Source organism: Diaporthe citri, assembly GCF_014595645.1.
Source record: "Diaporthe citri strain NFHF-8-4 chromosome Unknown scaffold_4, whole genome shotgun sequence".
Taxonomy (NCBI): Eukaryota; Fungi; Ascomycota; class Sordariomycetes; order Diaporthales; family Diaporthaceae; genus Diaporthe; species Diaporthe citri.
Genome location: NW_025064849.1, coordinates 3,363,100 through 3,381,686, shown reverse-complemented (window position 1 = coordinate 3,381,686; position 18,587 = coordinate 3,363,100). Strand labels below are relative to the sequence as shown.

The 18,587-nt window shown below is 51.3% G+C and overlaps 8 protein-coding genes across 8 annotated transcripts; 3 read left to right on the top strand and 5 right to left on the bottom strand.

The window, feature by feature from the left end:
• Nucleotides 1-212: 212 nt before the first annotated feature.
• INS49_010090 (uncharacterized protein) lies at nucleotides 213-1,268 on the bottom strand (the record flags this gene model as incomplete). Its single annotated transcript, XM_043170816.1, has 2 exons — nucleotides 213-1,179; nucleotides 1,237-1,268. The coding sequence occupies 2 exons, from the start codon at nucleotides 1,266-1,268 to the stop codon at nucleotides 213-215; spliced, it is 999 nt and encodes a 332-aa protein (XP_043025381.1).
• A 1,064-nt stretch (nucleotides 1,269-2,332) lies between these two features.
• Nucleotides 2,333-3,874, bottom strand: INS49_010089 (uncharacterized protein; the record flags this gene model as incomplete). The annotated part of the gene is made up of 1 exon (XM_043170815.1): nucleotides 2,333-3,874. One exon carries the CDS (start codon nucleotides 3,872-3,874, stop codon nucleotides 2,333-2,335), a length of 1,542 nt encoding a protein of 513 aa, XP_043025380.1.
• A 599-nt stretch (nucleotides 3,875-4,473) lies between these two features.
• Nucleotides 4,474-4,923, top strand: INS49_010088 (uncharacterized protein; the record flags this gene model as incomplete). Its single annotated transcript, XM_043170814.1, has 1 exon — nucleotides 4,474-4,923. The coding sequence occupies one exon, from the start codon at nucleotides 4,474-4,476 to the stop codon at nucleotides 4,921-4,923; it is 450 nt and encodes a 149-aa protein (XP_043025379.1).
• A 203-nt stretch (nucleotides 4,924-5,126) lies between these two features.
• Nucleotides 5,127-6,176, bottom strand: INS49_010087 (uncharacterized protein; the record flags this gene model as incomplete). Its single annotated transcript, XM_043170813.1, has 3 exons — nucleotides 5,127-5,182; nucleotides 5,594-5,857; nucleotides 5,927-6,176. The coding sequence occupies 3 exons, from the start codon at nucleotides 6,174-6,176 to the stop codon at nucleotides 5,127-5,129; spliced, it is 570 nt and encodes a 189-aa protein (XP_043025378.1).
• A 1,527-nt stretch (nucleotides 6,177-7,703) lies between these two features.
• On the top strand, nucleotides 7,704-9,368 carry INS49_010086 (uncharacterized protein; the record flags this gene model as incomplete). The annotated part of the gene is made up of 3 exons (XM_043170812.1): nucleotides 7,704-8,000; nucleotides 8,072-8,674; nucleotides 8,730-9,368. The coding sequence occupies 3 exons, from the start codon at nucleotides 7,704-7,706 to the stop codon at nucleotides 9,366-9,368; spliced, it is 1,539 nt and encodes a 512-aa protein (XP_043025377.1).
• Nucleotides 9,369-11,243: 1,875 nt separating this feature from the next.
• Nucleotides 11,244-12,480, bottom strand: INS49_010085 (uncharacterized protein; the record flags this gene model as incomplete). The annotated part of the gene is made up of 3 exons (XM_043170811.1): nucleotides 11,244-11,991; nucleotides 12,047-12,158; nucleotides 12,213-12,480. The coding sequence occupies 3 exons, from the start codon at nucleotides 12,478-12,480 to the stop codon at nucleotides 11,244-11,246; spliced, it is 1,128 nt and encodes a 375-aa protein (XP_043025376.1).
• A 707-nt stretch (nucleotides 12,481-13,187) lies between these two features.
• On the bottom strand, nucleotides 13,188-14,529 carry INS49_010084 (uncharacterized protein; the record flags this gene model as incomplete). The annotated part of the gene is made up of 7 exons (XM_043170810.1): nucleotides 13,188-13,366; nucleotides 13,420-13,565; nucleotides 13,619-13,674; nucleotides 13,732-14,016; nucleotides 14,067-14,171; nucleotides 14,239-14,385; nucleotides 14,458-14,529. 7 exons carry the CDS (start codon nucleotides 14,527-14,529, stop codon nucleotides 13,188-13,190), a joined length of 990 nt encoding a protein of 329 aa, XP_043025375.1.
• Nucleotides 14,530-15,029: 500 nt separating this feature from the next.
• Nucleotides 15,030-16,143, top strand: INS49_010083 (uncharacterized protein; the record flags this gene model as incomplete). The annotated part of the gene is made up of 3 exons (XM_043170809.1): nucleotides 15,030-15,484; nucleotides 15,548-15,640; nucleotides 15,708-16,143. The coding sequence occupies 3 exons, from the start codon at nucleotides 15,030-15,032 to the stop codon at nucleotides 16,141-16,143; spliced, it is 984 nt and encodes a 327-aa protein (XP_043025374.1).
• Between the last annotated feature and the right edge of the window lie 2,444 nt (nucleotides 16,144-18,587).

Below are 18,587 nucleotides of genomic sequence, written 5' to 3'. Positions count from 1 at the left end.
ATCTTAAGGGGACTGAAACATGCTTGAGGCTTCTGCCCCACGAGCTTCGACTTTTGAGTCTTAAAGAGTCGGTCATCCCGGATCAAATCACCAAGTCAGCTCTTGGGATTGCATCGAGTGGGTTGAAGAGACGCTGAGAAGTCCGAGCATGCTTGACAGAAGTTTTGTGACAAAAATTGTCATGGTGCTCATGAGCCCATCAGCATTAAAATTCATATCACCATCGACTCCCTAGCATCACTATCCAAGTAATACTGGAGTATCATCGAATACCCCCTCCCATCTCCTCCTGCCCCCGGATCGTGCGCCGACAGCGGCATCAACGACTGCCTCGGCTCCGAAATCGATATCGTGTCCAGCGCCTTGAGCCCATTCTCCTCCGAGTCGTCCTCGTCCTTCCCAGCCTGCCGCCGCGGCTCCAGGTCGAACGGCCCCGTCGGCGACGTCGGCGACCGCACCTTCTCGTCTATCCCGCCCGCGTCCGCGCTGACCCGCACGGCCCACTGCCCGATCTGCCGGTCCATCTCGTTGCTCCCGATGCTCGTCAGGCTCGTCACGTTGCTCCGCGCCGTCGTCTGGCTCCGGCTCTGGCTCGTCGGCGACGACACCTCGCTGTCCGCCTCCGACCGCACCTCGTACCGCCCCAGCGGGCTCCGGTTCCGCTCTATGCTTACCGGCGGCGGCCGCCTGCCGGGGTTGCGGGCCGGCGGTTTTGGTTGTTGGTTGTTGTTGTTGTCGTTGCTGTTGCCCGTGCTTGGTGGGTGTGCGCCAAGGGGCTTCTGTGGTGGGTTCTCGAATCGGAACCCGGCCTGCGATGCTGCCGCCGCGAGGCTCTCTGGGGACATTGACCTTGCGCTGCCGAGGTTGGGTTTCGACCTGCCGTCTGAGGACGTTGGCCTTAATGGTGATCCGGTGCGCGGCAGCTTTCCAGATCCAGGCCGTTTGCTTCCGTTGGTGGACAAGTCTTGCATGCTCCCCGTGGCTGATCTGTTCGCGTAGATTGATTTCTGCCCGCCGGGACCGGGACTGGGGCTTCTTGACGAGTGCGAGCTACTTGGCCGGGCGGGGAGACTTGTGGAAGAGGTATTGTTCTGGGGAGTTCGTGGGCCGAAGGGGCTCTGGTCTCGCTTCCATTGTTGTGCGTATAGGGAGTGTACTGGGCCGTCTTGCGCTTCCTTCCTATGGTAATTGATTAATGCGGAGTTCAAAGAGGTTAGGTGGTCTCATGATGCTCACTTTTTCTTTCCTAGACCAAAAAATGAGACCATTTTGAAAAGGTGGTTCTGTAGTTGTGGCTGGCTGAGGATCTGCGACACGCGAAGATGTGTGGAGTTGTCAAGTTACAGATGGCGACGCGACGTGGCTCGGAGTTGTGTGTTGGTGGTGTAGGATGGGGGATGACAAGAGCCTGGTTGGGATGGTTGCATGTACTATTGGATGGCAATAAGTGTCAGGAACGCCAACATTTCGCGTCAGTGGCCCGATAGAGGATGGTATCTATATTTGATCACGACACTTATGCTTATTCGGCAAGTGTATAGGAGAATACCCCAGGCCCTCAGACTTGCACAATCACGGTGTTCGACCGAGGACTATTTCCCTCTGGATCTGGGGCTGATGTAGCATAGGGCTGCGATGGCTCCACTTACACGAGATTTATGATTAGGCTTAACGGTTGTCCCGACCTCAACCCATGTGCCTGCAAGGGGCGCCACCAGTCGCCTTGAGCGCCAAGAGGCTCCACTGATTTCGCCAGCTGCAAAGGGCTTAACCATGTTCCCAAATGAGCTGAAGGGCTTGACAGCGGCTAAAAATACTACATTGGCGAGTGCGCCCCCGGACCTGGTCAGCCCACAGACTGCAGCAGTGTAGGCGCGAGGACCACTTGGCGAACCGCGTTGTTGAGCCGTCAAACCCGGTGTCATCACTCAGGAGCCGAACCATCGGGTTCTTGCGAGGAGCTGAAGGCCGAGTTGAAAGATTAAATTGGAGTGATGTGCCGCAGACCTACCATTCTGGGGACACCAAGGCCAAATTTTTGAAACAGGTCATCTCAACGCTGCCCACCTTCTGAGGCAGCACTCTCCATCACAGCTCGTGAGCTCGTGAAGTTGTAGTGATGGCAGTGTAGTGGATATCCGGGACCCTTGTCCTGCTGTTAGTAATCCCTCCCTTTCGAACCCGAGTACCCGGTTACCTTGTCAATTGTCCGCCTCGACTGCCGATCTTTCTATCCCCACAGCTGGCGCCTGTCAAAGTCAACTGCATCACCACAGACCCGAGACATCACCAGACACCACTGAAGCGGACTCGAATTTTCCCCGGCTGCCTCTCAGACAGTGGCTAAGTGCACTGTTCTAGCGACGGTGAACACGTCCCTCGAATATTCTCCCCCCTCTCTGCCTGTCCCGGAATTCTTCATGCCGCCGAAGGGCGTGCCAAGCTCCCTGACCAACCAACAGTTCACCCACACCAGACCTGCCTGTAGCTGCTCGCCGACCCTCCTCATGCGGCCCCCGTCCGTGGTCAGCAGCACCGCCGCAAGACCGTACTCGCTCGCGTTCGCGAGCCTCACGGCTTCCTCCTCGTCCTCGAATGGCACGACCGTGACGACCGGCCCGAATATTTCGTCTCGGAGCAACTCCGAGTCGGTGGGGACGTCTGTGAGGATCGTCGGCTTGATCCAGTATCCCCCCTCCTCGCCGGCTCGTATTTCTGGCGGCACCTCTCCGGTGTTGAACGTCATTCCCTGCTTCTTCGCGACCTCGAGGTAGCTCCTGATCTTGGCGTAGTGCTGCGAGCTGACCACGGCGCCCACGGTCTCGCCCACGCGGTACGTCTTGGCCACGTACTCCGTGAACGCAGCGACGAAGTCCGCGTACGCGCTCTTCTCGACGTATATCCTCGACCCGCACAGGCATATCTCGCCCTGATTCTCGAACGCCGCCATCGCGGCCGTCCGGGTCGTCTTCTCCCTGTTCGCGGCCAGCGAGTCCGCAAACACGAGCGTCGGGTTCTTCCCTCCCAGCTCCAGGCTGACGTGCTTGTAAATCTGGTGCACCGTCGCCCTCCGGATCGCGATGCCCGTCGCGGTGCCACCCGTGAAGCTCACGCCGTGGACGTCCGGGTGCGACACCAGCGCCGAGCCCGTGGTCGCGCCGTCGCCGAAGATGACGTTGACGACGCCCGCGGGCAGCCCGGCGCGGCGGAACACGGACGCGAGCAGGAACGCGCTCACGCTGGTGACCTCGCTGGGCTTCGCGACGGCGGTGCAGCCGAAGGCCAGGCACGGCGCGATCTTCCAGGTGAGCAGGTACAGCGGCATGTTCCACGGCGAGATGAGCGCGAACACGCCCGCGGGGCTGCGGTGCTCGTACGTCAGCGCCACGCCGTCGACCATGCGGGCGGCTGTGGACTCGTGCAGGATAAAGGTCGAGAAGTAAGCGAAGTTGGACACGGCGCGGTCCACCTCGACCCGCGCGCGCTCCAGCGTCTTGCCCTGGTCAATGCTCTCCCAGACCGCGAATAGCTCGCGATTGGCGGCGATGATCTCGCTGATCTGCCGCAGATACCTTGATCGCTCGGCCCGGGGTGTCCTGCTCCATGCTGGGAAGGCCGCCGTGGCGGATTTCACCGCGGCGTCGACCTCTTCGGCTGATGCACAGGGGACTTTTGCTATGAGCTTTCCGGATTTTGGCTCGAACGAGTCGACGTGTTTTGATGCCTCTGTCGTCGCGAATTCATTCTGAGTGAAATGTTGTAAGGTCAGGGGTTGGCCATTGAGTTCCCCAAGCAGAGCCGTGGCTTTCTCCTGGGTGTTGGCGTTCCATAGCGCCTCGGAGGCGTTGCCGTGGACTTGATGTCCCGAGCCCATGGTGGTGAATGAGATGTGATTCGGGAGGCCTAAGTCGAGGCCTCAAGTGGCAGGTGGTGAGACGCAATGGGATCCTCAAGATGAGTATCAATTCTGGGTGACCGGGTCATGAGCTGTGGCGATGAGCGACTCGCATTGGGACTCGAGGAGAACTTCACTGGATACAATCGGCCCTCTCTCTCTCATTCAGCAGTTATGCTGGCCCTCCTAGCCGTTACCCTAGCGAACATGGCAATCCCTGCCCGTTGCGTTCTCCAAATGCGCCAGGCAAAGTTCCGCTTCCGTGTGCCCTGACAACCCCGCTATGGAGCTGGGCCGTCCAACGACCGGCGCTGGAGCTGGCCCATTCAGCCAATCGGAAGATCGAGAGGTTCAACGCGGAAGACGGATGCTTGATGCTTCCTCCGCTGCGCTACCAAGCTGCTCCTGGTGTGGGACAAGCTTCAACCTTGTGCCGGTATAAACTATCTGAACCGGCGAGTGGTGAAAAATCGCGGCGATATCGGATTACGGTAGGGATTTCTCACACATACAGACCTCACACCTGACTCGACAATACTGCCCTCACTCGAAAAAGTAGCCGGGCAGCACGTGCGACAATGGCTTCCAACGGAACGGGCTTCTTCCTCCCAGCAGAGCGCGCCCAAGGGCTCGCCAACTACCCCCACGCACGCACAGCTCCCTCAACCAGCCGCATCATCTTCGTCAGCGGGACATCATCGCGGCGGGGTGACGGGACATACGAAGGGTGCGAGACGCTGCCAGACGGCACCCACAAGCTGGACTGCGGCGCACAGACGGCCGCGGTCCTGAGGAACATCGAGAGCATCATCCAGGGCGCGACGGAGGGCAAGAGCGGCCTGGAGAGCATCGTCGACGCCACCATATTCCTCACGGACATGAAGGACTACGCCGCCATGAACGCCGAGTGGAACAAGCGCTGGCCGGACAAGACCAAGGCCCCTGCGAGGACTTGTGTGCAGGTCGCGGCGCTGCCGAACGAGAGGTTGAATGTGGAGATTAAGTGTCAAGCATTGGTCATCGAGTAAAACAGCAATCATCTTCGGTATAAGCTGTTGTGGAATAATTGGGTGCCGACGCGTTTCGGCTCTGGCATGAGAGGTCACCGTCAACGACCGCAATCACCAGCTCTGCTCCCAACTATAGCTGGTGATAGAGAGTGGTGGCTGGGTCGAGATTGAATGACGGAAAAACAATTGGGAACATTATACGGCGTAGATAAAAAGTTCGTTCAAACGCGGCCCAGCTCCAGTTTCTCGTGCAAGACTATGGCTGACGTGACGTCCACTGCAGTTTCAGTCTGATCGCGTATCACGTCCAAGACATTCAAATTCAAGATTGAGCTTCTTGTCTCTTCAGTAAGAATTATATTTTGCATTTTAAGTACGCGTGGCTCCCGGTAACCTCTTACGAAGAGTTTTGAGCCATCAGTAATTCCAGTAACACCATTAACGCCATCCATGCCATGCTTTATAACCACACCAGCCTATGCATCTCCGACTCTCACGAAGAGTGTTTATATTTGGTGCCCCTTCTGCCATCTCTTAAAGTCTCGACGTCGCTGCTGGTCCCGATAAAAAATCGTATTCTCGGAGAAACCGCTGCAAAGCTCATGCCATTTTAACTGGATGTCGAGGTAGACAGACTCCCAAGCTCTATATTGGGTCTCGAGCTCGGCCTTGCCCCTAGAAGACATACGCACAGCTGGAGCCAGGAGGCCCCTGTGGATACGTGCAGCCGCCTCCAGCATTTGCTCAATGTCCTTTGAAACGAGGTTATACTCGACATCTGACATGCGCATGCGGATAAGCGCCCGAAGCAAGTACGCAGCCAAGGGGTTCAGCTCCCGTGACGGATCCGAGAGAGAGAGATTAAGCCCCGCGGCGTGGCAAGGGTCTATTTCTTCAGTGTCGAACCCGCCCAGCGCCTCGTGCAAGAGGTTTTGTATGTTGTGGACCTCATCTACAAGCGATATAAGATAGGACAGCCGATCGTGCAAGAGCGCGCAAATGCGAGGACCTCCCTCTTTACCCTGCACAGTGTTAGAAATGATAGGTCGGGCAGGGAGGGGATCCGTCATTGGAGGGTTAACCTGGCTGAATTCTCCGACGCTGACTTGGTTGACGAGTGAGGGTGGAAGATCCAAAATAGATTGTTCGTAACGGGTGTGGATTTCCTCCCACGAATGTTGGCCGAAGTTGGCCGGGAGCTGGATGTATTTGAAAGCATTGGACTGCATGTTCACCAGCATGCTGGCCTGTGACAATCGTACGTTGCTCATATTTTCGAAATTTTCCAGCCTTTGTTGTCAATGTGTTGACCCCCAAGGCTTGCTGTTGCTGTAGAATGTTGAGATTTGATATGCAGATAGTGTCCATCGGTGCTGAGAGCCAAGCAGTACTACTCTTATATTATGACAATTGCTTTCTCTGATCCTCTGGTTTTGAAGAGCGTGCATTGTCTTTAGTAATCTAAAATTAGCAATTGAACAATTGACAATTGAAAATTAACAATCAGGCCTTGTCCCCTTGTTCGACAATAGCATTATCTTGGTCTAAGGAGCGGTGATCTGCCATCCTGTCAAGGTTTCCCAACCCATTTTAATTTCAACAATGAAGACAATCCCTCGAACGCCGTAGCTATGCTACATCAAGAACTCCTTCACTTTGACAACAACGTCCCCGGTATTTGTGGGCCACTAACAGCAAGCTCTCTGGGAGTTTCCTGCCGTCTTGAAGCAACTTATCAAAACTCAGAGAGATAGACGTCAGATTCTGCGCGCTCGACAGCATGGATGTTATGTCTCAGTTACCCAGATTGGGGTATCTCATGATCAGCCATAGTAATTCCATCTCAGCATTCGAAGGCTATTTCCTGAAGACAGGGTTTTGCAAAGGGCTACAGCTCATTCCCTAGGCGGCAAGATAGACACCCGCTCGCTTCTACCGTGAACGAGGAATCTGAAATGAACTTGAGACTCGGCTACAGTAGAGGATGTGCCACAGCCCGAAGCGGGGGTCAGCGGTCATCGGTGGGGTGCAGCTAGTGTGTGTGCCAAGTGAAATGGTGACTTAAAAAATCTCATTGCTTGTCGATACGAGACCACGGCATCTTGACGTGTAGGAGGTACCACAGGATTTACAAACATTCCTTGACAACTTCCGCATTTCGTATTGCGTAGGAATATTTCCAAGATTTTGAGTAGATTCGGAGGCAAGGATAAAGGGCCAATAGGAAGACATGGCGCTCTAGCTCCAGCGGCACAAATGCCAAACTCGGTCTACTTACCAACAAGCGAGAACCTGTGCGAGACAAAGGTCCGAGCATTTCCTGCGTACACGGCAATGGTTATACACGGACTTTGTTAGTAGTTTTTGAGCTAGACAGACTTGAACTCCACAAAGCCATCGTAACCGGTTACCTCGTGGCTCAACACACGGCTGTCATGGAGTGTCTTGACAAATCTGGCGATGTTCGTTTCTGTTCGACTAAATCGAAAGGCGAGCGGCTGTGTGGCAAGGTGCGTGAGACCAGGATTGAGTAGCATTCGGAGTGGATTTGTGGAAAGAAGAGCGGCAGAAACGGCAGTGAATGAGGGCATTTACACACTAGTGCTTACACTTGCATGAAATGTCTAATTAGATACCTTCTATCGGACCATGTGGACTCCACCCTCGACGGTTTCCTGCCCTTTTTAAGGCTCGGTTCCACGTGTAGTCCCTACATCGCATGCAATCTTCGGTGCCTTTTTCTGATAAATACTCCAAAGATCCAGCACGTGGTTTTCCTGTCAACCACTGCGTTGTCGATGCTCATAGGCAGGATGTTCTTCCGCTTCCTGACACCGTTGGTGTTTGCGGCGTGCACGGCAGTCTCTGTGCTTCCAGTCGTGTCATGCGGACCTGTCTCCGTTGACTTGTTCCCCAGGACACCTGCGGCAGGTATTGATATCCAGGCGCTCGCGGAAAACCTTAGCGAGAATGCTCAAGTCTACGTTCCTGGTGACGAGCCGTTCGCTGCGCTCACGGTCCGCTGGTCTAACCTAGAACCCCCGACCCCCAATGTCGTAGTTGTTGCTGCGATCGAGGGGGACGTTGCGCAGACCGTAAGTTCTCCGTTATCCACATCATATTCATTCCTTCACGCAAAACAGCTAGCCAACACTCTTTGTGCCAGGTTGCCTTCGCATACAATAACAGCAGTTCCATTCTTGCTTACAATGGGCACCATGGTACTCTCATCTCGTTGGGAAAGATGGACTATGGTATTCAAATTTACCTCGGCCAACTCAACTCCCTGGAAATTGCCGAAGACGGAAAGACCGTGACCGTAGGCGGCGGCATCAACTCGCACAACCTGACCGAGGCTCTCTGGGCAGCAGGGAAGCAGACCGTCACTGGAACCTGCGAATGCGTCAGCTACTTGGGCCCCGCTCTCGGTGGTGGACACGGCTGGCTGCAAGGCCATCATGGCCTGATCTCGGACCAGTTCAAGTCGCTGAACGTCGTTCTCGCCAACGGTGACCTGAAGACGATCGACAGCGAGTCCGATCTGTGGTGGGGGATGCTCGGGGCTGGCCAGAACTTCGGTATCGTCACGTCGGCCACCTACGATATTGTGTCACCGAACTGGGCGATCGAGACCATCGTCTTCAGCGGCGACAAGGTCGAAGCCGTCTACGAGGCTGCCAGCAAGGCTCTCCTCAAGAACGGCACCCAGACAGACGATGTCCAGAACTACTCCTACTGGCAAAACGACGCGACGCTCGACCCAAACAACGTAGGCCTCACGCATCCCTATCTTTCAAAGTCCGCGCTAACACACCCACTTATAGCCTGTAATCATAATGTATATCATGCAAGAAGGCGTTGACGCCGTCGACCCGGCGTACACGAAGCCCTTCCACGACCTGGAGCCCCTCAAGATCACGCCCCAGTCGGGCGACTACCGCGACCTCGCCGCCTGGACCGGCATCGCGCTGGCGTCGCCGCCCTGCCAGGACTTCGGCTTCAACAACCCGCGCTTCCCCATCTACCTGCCGTCCTACAACGTGACGGCCATGCGCCGCGCGTACGACGTCTACGCCGCCGCCATCTCGGGCGCCGGCAACCCCTGGGGGAACTCCATCTTCATGCTCGAGGACTACGCCACCGCGGGCGTGCGCGAGCGCGACCGGGACTCCACCGCGTTTGCCTTCCGCGAGGACCTGCTGCTCGCTGCGCCGCTCATCATTTACAACTCGACTGGCGCGGCCGAGGACGAGGAGGTCAAGGACCTGGGCAACCGGCTGAGGGAGATCATCAGGGAGGGTACCGGCAGGGAGGAGTTGCATGCGTACGTCAACTATGCGTATGGAGATGAGGGCGTGCCGGCGTGGTTTGGCGCTGAGGAGTGGAGGAATGACCGCTTGAGGTCGCTGAAGAAGAAATATGACCCCAAGGGCGTGTTTAGCTTTTATGCGCCGATCGTGTAGGGTTGGTTAAAACGACGATATTGAGCAACGCCTCAACAAGTAAAATTCATAAGCTATCTTGGGGTTTCATCCTTTTGATCTGACTTCCTCGTACGAACAGCTATGGCATACGCTAGATCGAGGTTCGGGTCCCGCATGGCCTCCGATTCTGCTTCCAGTTCTAAAATATGTCTTAGTTGAGCCTCCCGCTTCGCTTTACGGCTGTGAAAGATTCCTCCAACACGAAGGTTAAGCACAGGCTGAGTATTATTCATGATCGGTCTGGAACTTGAGTCTAAGATTTAGTATGGGCAGGTGCTGTCTTTGATGTTAGAGAGAATCGCTATGCTGGAAAATACTGTGTTGTTGAAATATATACTTGTTTGGTTTCTTCGTCGTTGAACTCCTATGGGCCGTGGAGTGACTGAAACATGTTCGCAGTCACAGCCTTTGTGCCGCCAATCGTCGTTCAACGTAGCAAATTGTATCTGTGTGATTGGCGAGCGAAAGTTGAGTCAGAGTCCCCTGTGAAGATTCGGTTCTCAACAGACTTACCTTTTCGTCGACATTCGTATGACATACAGCTGATAATGAGTTACTCGGCTGCCACAGAGGCTCCGGGTTTTGAATCATTCCGCTTAAGTCCATGCCAGTTGGCAGTTTCCGTCGGATAATTAAATGGGCGATTTCCTGGACACCTGGGCAATTGGACATGAACTTCGGCCGGTCTCTTACCCTATGCCATGGTCATCGGTTCCTCAATTAAAACCAAAGGGCTTCGGCCACACTGTATTTTTTTTTAAAAAAAAATTAAAATAAAAAATCAACTGTTTATTGGTTTGTCTGCTATCTGCTTAGCTTTCCGATTATTCCTCCCTAAGTTAGTGCATAAATTTACATATGGCTTGATATATTTATCTATGTTTTATTAGCAAAGAAACCTTAAAACCCCCCTTTTTACTGTGACGGTACGGCTCTTATATACTGCTTGGAATAGCCAATCTTCCAAATTGGTTATTATGGTCTTTTAGCCGGGAGGTGTAATTTGCAAGTAGTAATTACATATACCCTCTCATTTACCCTTTATTCTTAATTACTTTTTAATGCTTTAAAGCATTTTTTAATTAATTAGAATAAAAAAGTAAATTTAAAGCAATATAATATAATTATACTTCTTTATATTACTTATTTTATTATAAATATCTTATTTACTTTTTTAAAAAAAATATAATAAAGATTTTTTAATTTTTGCTTTGTAATTAATTACCTAACTTTAATTTTAAAGTATTATAATAAATTAATTTTGCATTATTTACATTAATAGTTTATAATATTGTTAAAAGTAATTCCTATTAACCTTATTTATATAAATATTATAAGGCTATTAATATTTTCTTAATTATAAGTTATAATTATATTTAAAACTTATTATTATTAATGTTATATTGTTTTTTAATATTAAGTGTTTAAGCCTTTATTATTATGTAAAGGGATTAAATGCATGTTGCTTAAGAAGCATATATATATATAAATTAAAAACGAGACCACTTAATTCCAAAAGCGTATACACTATGTACACTATGCATTGAAGAGAAAAATGCACATCAAAAATTGGATCATAGTGCAGACCATATGCAAATTAGAGCCAACATTTTTAAGTACTCAAGGTAAGTAACTTTACAATGGCTGTTTTGGTGTAAAGCGAAGTTTGGGTTTATTGGATTGATGAGATCATTCTCGCACAGTACTTTATGCATCTGCATACTGCTTAAGAAGCACATGTGTACAGATTAAAAACGAGACCACTTATGCATGTGCCGTTATAGATCTCAACTCTCTTTGGTGTCGACCCCGGCATGAAGATTCATAGTTGCCTCCCCTCCAGTCTGAACTAGTTCACCACTCCCTGATCTCACCACCAGGTCCAATGAAGCCGGGGCTCACCCATGCTGTCGCATCCTTGGATAGGGCCCTGACTTGTTCCTCATCTACCTCAATACCAAGGCCTGGGCCTGAGAGGATGTTGATGTAGCTGTCGGTGACTTTCCAGACTTCCGGGTTCTTGGTGTAGCTGGTGAGGTCTTGCGTGCCCGCATTGTAGTGTATGCCCAGGCTCATCTCCTGGATGGCAAAGTTGGGGCTGGAGCAGTCAACCTGGCAATTTGCAGCCAGAGCAATAGGACCGAGCGGGCAATGAGGAGCGAGAGCCACGTCGTACGCCTCAGCCATGGCAGCGATGCGCTTCATCTCGGAGATGCCGCCGACATGCGAGATGTCTGGCTGAAGGATATCCACGCAACCTGCCTCGAGGAAGGGCTTGACGTCCCACCTGCTGTGGAGGCGCTCACCTAGAGCAATGGGGACGCTGGTCTGCTCAGCGAGGGACTTGATCCCCCCGATGTGTTCTGAGAGCAGGGGCTCTTCGATGAAGAGGGGCCGGTGCGGCTCGAGCAGTTTGACGAGCTGCTTGGCCATGGGCTTGTGGATCCGACCGTGAAAGTCGACACCGGCATCCATGCCTAGCTCCTTGACGGCTTTGACTCGTTCCACACATGAGTCGAGTGCCGAGGGCGAGTCTAGCCAGCCCATGTCCTCTGTGGCATTCATCTTGACGCAGCTGAATCCTTGCGACTTCCTTGATTTCCTGTTCGACTTGGGGTCAGATGATGACAGCCTATGTCAGCTTGCGGGGGACGCACGCTTCTTCTGCCACATTACCTGGCCGGTTTCCCCCAATCCATGCGTACACCTTGAGCTTGTCGCGCACTTTACCTCCAAGCAATTGGTAGATTGGTACCCCGAGCTTACGAGCTGCTCACAAGTTAGCTTTTCTCTTACCACCCTGATTGCAGAGCTGCAGCCGACCTTTCAAATCCCAAAGTGCAATATCAATCCCGGCCAAGGCACTCATGAAGACGGGACCACCCCGGTAGAAGGTGGTCCGCCATGACATCTGCCAGATGTGCTCAATATCGTCGGCCTCGAACCCGTTGTAGCGCTCGAACCAAGCATCCAGGCACCCTTCGACAGCTTGCGTGTGGCCCTCGAGCGACGCCTCTCCCCAACCGACATTGCCTGCTTCGTCAGTGATCTTGACGAAGAGCCAACGTGGTGGCACGCGGAAGTACTCCATAGTTGCTATTTTCCCCATTTTGGTGGCCGGATATGAGGACGGGAGCTAAGACGGAGTCGATGTCTTGCCCAAGCAGCAGTAGACTATGCTGGCAGTTGCGCTACTTACTGCTCGTCAAAAGGATGTAATTGATTTGTCGAAAGAATAGACGGGGACAGGCCAGATGATGCTTCACTCCAGCCTGATTATCACTGATCGACTGACACTTCCGAAGTCGTCGTTCGTTCTTGCCCTTTTACCCCACGATGCTGTTAGTATGGGTTGGCATGCAGTTAACGTGGAGATTACCTCGGTAATGGCTGGTCGCTGTGCCGGCGACGCACCATGCATTACTTGAGTCTCCACCCGGAAAACGGGCCTTGGTGCATCGGAAAAGCGCAAGTTTGTGGGGCCTGGTCTTTTCAGCACGGCACTGACAGTGAGGCCCATCGACATTTTAACTCTAGTCTGGAATTGACAAATTCGCCAGTGACCAGTCCTCAATGGACATGTGGGCAGGCAGTGGGATCAGAATCGTGGCAGCCATTTGAATAGCCAGTAATTGCATAAATATGATCATGTGTATATCCAGGAGTAAGTAAGAAGCTGTATTCATAATTCCAGTCACGATGTTGCCTTTTTGCGACGAACATCTAAAGAAAAATGATGCGAAGTGTTGTTTCTAATTTCTCGGTCGAAATGAAGAAGACAAACAATCGGGTACATCTCTATGCCTCCAGTCCACGCGCTTGCCTCGTCTTCTTCCTGAAATCAGCAACTGCCTTTGCGAGTACTTCGGGCTTCGCGTCCCCGAAGATGTCAACTCCCAATCTCGCAGGCAAGTTGTACCTGTGATTGCGGTCGAGCGAGTTGACCTTCTCGAAGACGTCCGCAGGCAACTCGGAAACTAATGAAGCGTCAGATCGACGGGGCTGCAGATTTGTCCCTGGTGTCACTTACCTTCCAGGTTTGACTTGATTCGCGATGGAGTGACTGATTTTGTGAGGACGACGACGCCTCGCTGAACAATCCAGCTGAGTACGATTTGAGCAGGCGTCTTGCCAAGCTTCTCTGCCAGTTGGATGATAACCGGGTCCTCAATGGCCCTGATACTCTGTTAGCCAAGATCGTGCGGCCCGTGGCTTTTTGGGAAACTCACATGGGCAAGCTGTAGATGTTGTTCCCAAGTGGAGAGTAGGCTTCAACAACGATCCCCTATGGTCTCATAAGCAAGTCTGTCGAATGTTTCCTGGTCCTCAATTCCTCACTCACCTTATCTTGGCACCACTTCACCAATTCGGGCTGCGCAAAGTATGGGTGAAGCTCGACCTGATTGACCGCCGGCTTGATCTCGGCGGCGTCCCATATCTCGTTGATCTTGGCGATGGAGAAATTAGAGACACCGATGGTCCTGATTTTCCCCTTCTTCACCAGAGCCTCCATCGCTCTCCACGTCTCTATTGTCGGAACATCAATGACATCTACGCCAAATGTTTGCTCATCGATGGGGAAACGCTCGGTGTCATTGATGCGACGAAATGTCACTGGCCAGTGAATCTGTTGAAAGTGAGTTGGAGTCAATCAGAGTGTGGACTCGGGCCTCAGACCAGGTAAAGATCCAGATAGTCGGTCTGGAGATCTGCTAAGCTTGTGTCCACTGCCCTTTCAACATCCTCACCCTTGTGATGGGTATTCCAGAGCTTGCTGGTCAACTGCAGATGGTAATTATTAGTAGGTCGTTCATGAGATCAGAAGCCTGGTTTAGAGGATGCTGCTCACGAAGATGTCTTTGCGGGGAACACCGGACGCCTTGATGCCCTCGCCCACTTCCTTCTCATTGTCGTACACAGCCGCAGCATCGACATGGCGATAGCCTGACTTGAGGGCGAGCTCAACAGCATTTTTTACCTCATTTGGCTTAGATTGCTGTCGTCGTCGGAGTCAGCACTAGCCCTGCAGTCATGATGAATGAGACCGTACCCAGGTACCCAGCCCTACTGCTGGAACGCTCAGTCCGTTGTTGAGCTTGAAATGCTCAGCGAGCGTCGTGGAGGCCCTTGTTGAACCCATGACGTTTGTGAACGATTATCACACGGATTGTCTTAATCTTTGACGAAGATTGATGAATGATTTTCTGCTGTGTATTGTTTGGGCTTTGTGAGAGTACGAGCACCAGGGGCTCCCTCATTTGAGTTGGTAGCAGCAACTCATTATTACGTGATGGCCGGTGGACTAACGGGACTATGCGTTGTTATCCGACCGGAAATGCCAAAGTGCATACAGTGATAGAGATATCCGGAACATGCATAAAATGCGTTGGCAGCCGAGGTCGGGCGTGGCAGGTCCGGGCGAGCGCGCCGAGACTCACCGATGTGCGGAGTCGGCACCGGCGCCCCTCGGCAGTCAATGGCCCGAGAGACAACCGCCAACGGTCCCACCAGCCGATTGATTGCCCGTGAATCACCTCCAGCACAGATTCATGAGGAGGTAACAGGCCCGGCCCTCAGTGCACCACAGAAACACCACCCTCCCTCAAGCAAGCAAGAAGCAAGCCACCAGACCAAGCCAAAATGTCATCCCCTGTCTCCAGCCCTCCAACGGGCGTCTTTGTCCCCGTGCCTACCTTCCTGAAACCCGCCTCCGCATCGGCAGGCCTGCAGCCCAAGGTCGACGTTGAGACACAGGTCAAGCACTCGGTATTCCTGGCCAAGAATGGCATCCGCGGTCTTGTGCTACTCGGGTCGACCGGAGAGGCCATACATCTGAACAAACAGGAGCGATTCGACCTGATTGCCGGCTGCAGGAAGGGCCTCGACGATGCTGGCTTTCCCGACTACCCCATCATGGCCGGTGTGCTCACCAACGGCATCGATGAGACCTTGGAGTGGCTGCAGGACTACGCCAAAGCCGGTGCACAGTGGGGTCTCGTGCTGGTCCCGGGCTACTTTGGCACGGCAGGCTCGCAGGCCAACATCCAGGAGTGGTACACCATCATTGCAGACAACAGCCCCATCCCTATCCTGATGTGAGTCGGACCTCTCAAGGCCTGTTTGGACTCCGTTTGAAAGTATTCTAACCAATGATGCAGATACAACTACCCGGGCGTGACAAACAACGTCCTGGTTGCTCCCGAGACGTACTCGGCTCTGGCTCAGCACCCAAAGATCGTGGGATGCAAGATGTAGGTTGACTTCCCTGCTCGCTTGGATACAACCCCAGACGGTTCTACACGCTGACCCGTAATCCAGGTCTCATGGCAACGTGTCTTACCACGTCCAAGTATCCCTTGACCCAGCTATTGACCACAACAAGTTCCGAGTGTACAGCGGCTTTGGTCAGCAACTCGGGCCCATCGTGTTCTTCGGAGCAGCTGGAGTCATCGATGGCTTGGCGGCCATCTACCCCAAGACCGTGTCCCGATTGATGGAGCTCGCAGAGAAGAGGCCAATCGACCCCGACACGCTGGCTGAGGTGCAGAGACTGCAGTACGTGGTTAGCAAGGCGGAGGAGTACATAGGCAAGACCGGTATCGTTGGTATCAAGGAGGCCGTCTTCCGTGTCACGGGTCTGGGTACTCTCGAGGGCGGTAGGCTACCCCTGAAGGGAAAGCTGGCGGACGGAGAGTGGGACAGGCTGAGGAAGCTGTACCTCGCTGATGTCGAGAAGTCGGAGAGCAGTCTGTAGTTGCAGGTGACTCGAGCATGATAGTACTCCAACAAAGCGTTCAGACAGTCTCAAAGGAATAGACAACACTCTCCAGTTCAAGGTGCTAGCAAGCCGTAATAGAATACGTATGGATGTACACAGGACCTCTTACCTTGGGCACTCCCAAGTATTCAAAATCATCACATGCAAATCTATGCGGGTAGTCTCGAGTCACACAAATGGATGTAGGCGATCACACGGTGGCAGCCCACATGACCGCCCACATGACACCGGGCGGGGGTTTTCCGATGTCCGTCCAGCAAAGTAACGGAAAAGGCATACAGCCCTGCCTATCAAGCCTGTTGCTAGACGTATGCAAGCTCCCTCGCAGGCCCCAGGCTATGACCGTCTACTCCATGGGGAGATGGATTACCCTCCGTCCTGGGGAAACACGTCAAGGGGCCCGCACAGTTAGAAGAGAACAAGCTGCCAAGATCCGTCACTCTCGTCTCGTCCCGTCCCGTGGTATCGGCAGATGCAGCTAACCCCTTGTCAGTCATCGGCTCAGTTCAGCCGCACAATGGATCCGGACCATATTCCCCGAGTACAAGTTTAAGAGTAATGGTCGGCTCAGGCACACGGGTCATTTCGTACTGCAGGCAATTCCCGCTTTATGTTTATATTGGTACAATAGATAGTTTACAGTGAAGTGAATGCGGTCTACCGAAAATTGTTATCACATGACCTGATCGGAACACATCGCGACCGAATGTGTAGCCGGCCGAGAGAAGACTGTCCAACTTATCCACAGCCATCACCGGATAAGATATATTCACTTGAAATTCTACTGGTCAGGTATCTCTTCATGCAATGTCAGTGAATTCCCACTTATGGGCTGGTGTCAAGTGGTTGCCTCGAGGTCTCGCTTAGCAGTCCAAGTTCCGCTAAATCTGTTGGTATGCAAGAAATATGAGTCTTCAACATATCTTACAAATTGTATTGAGGTTTTGGGAATTATTTCGAGATCAAACACAGCTGCCAAGAACTTCGGTGACCTTCTTCCGCGGCGGTCTCTACTAAACATCGTGAGACCGCCTCCATTCCCTGCGAATGCCAAATGCTTCCGGCATTTTTGATAAACCCCGTTATCTCTGCAACCTCTGCGTGGGGAAAAGGTATCCTATTCGCAATTTCTCACGCTTCCTGCAAGGCTGTGTTCACTTCTCATGCTGCTGGTACCTAGGTACACTATAGATATTGCTGGCATTGCTGACTGCCTCCCTGTGATCTGGGTCTCATGTTTCAGTGCTTTTGATCGCCCTATAGCCGCTGGTACGGATCCGTATTGTAAGTAGTAAGACGTGTGTCAGGTCTGAGCGCGTGATAATGGCCTTGCATTACGGAGCAAAAAGGTAGAAAACATATAGCACCGGGTATTCGCTAATCATTACTAACCTAACTATTAATCCAGCTGTTAAATATCTTAATATTTGCTAAAGATACCCCATAGTTTCCTAATAATGCTATCCCTAAGTTTATAATATTAATTTCATAGTATTTAGGATGATATATGTCAGATCCAATCAACGGTGAATATATCGTGGCTAAACGGTTATATGATGGAGTTACCGTAAATTCACCATAAATTAATGAATTCACCATAAATTCACCGTAAAAACAGCAAATTCATCATAAAACCATAAATTCACCATATATACACGGGTAACATAATAATAAATGCCTTAGGCACTAATATTCATAAGTTAAAAAACCAGCCCCCGCCATTAGCTAGCTTTAAAAAAAGAAGAATCAAGATATTATTACATTAACCATTAAAATTAACCATATATACAAGGATTCCACTATAAAAAAGGTATAAAATTTAATAATTAAGAGTCTTATTACCTTAAGCCACGCAAAATGGCCAATAAAAATAACTATAAAACCCAAAACGCCTTCCTAACTAAGTTAAAAAAGTAGCGTAACTAGGATTATAAATTCAACCTTTAAGTTAAAATCTATAAACTTAAACACTATATTCATAATTAACTTAAACTCCTTTTAAAGCTATAAAAACTTAATATATATTTTTAAAAGTATATTAAGATTATTACAGCCGCTTAAAATGCAGTTTCTTAAATAATTAGCGGATTTAATATCAAACTAAATAATTTTAAAATCATTTAAAAGAAATAATAAGGCCAATAGCTACTCTTCAACCTTATTAATGCCAATCTTAAGATATATAATCTCAACCTTTAAAGGTATAAATTAAAAGAACTAAAGTATACTAAGGAATAAACCGCTATTTAAAAGCTACGTAAATAAGTGCTTTAAATAATTACCCTAAACTATAAGTTAAACTACTACTTACCTAGAATTTTACTTTAATAATAATACTTAAATTTATAATAAAAGTATAAACTATTATAGATAAACAACCAGCTATAAATAAAAGCTTTATATAAAAATGCTTTAAAATT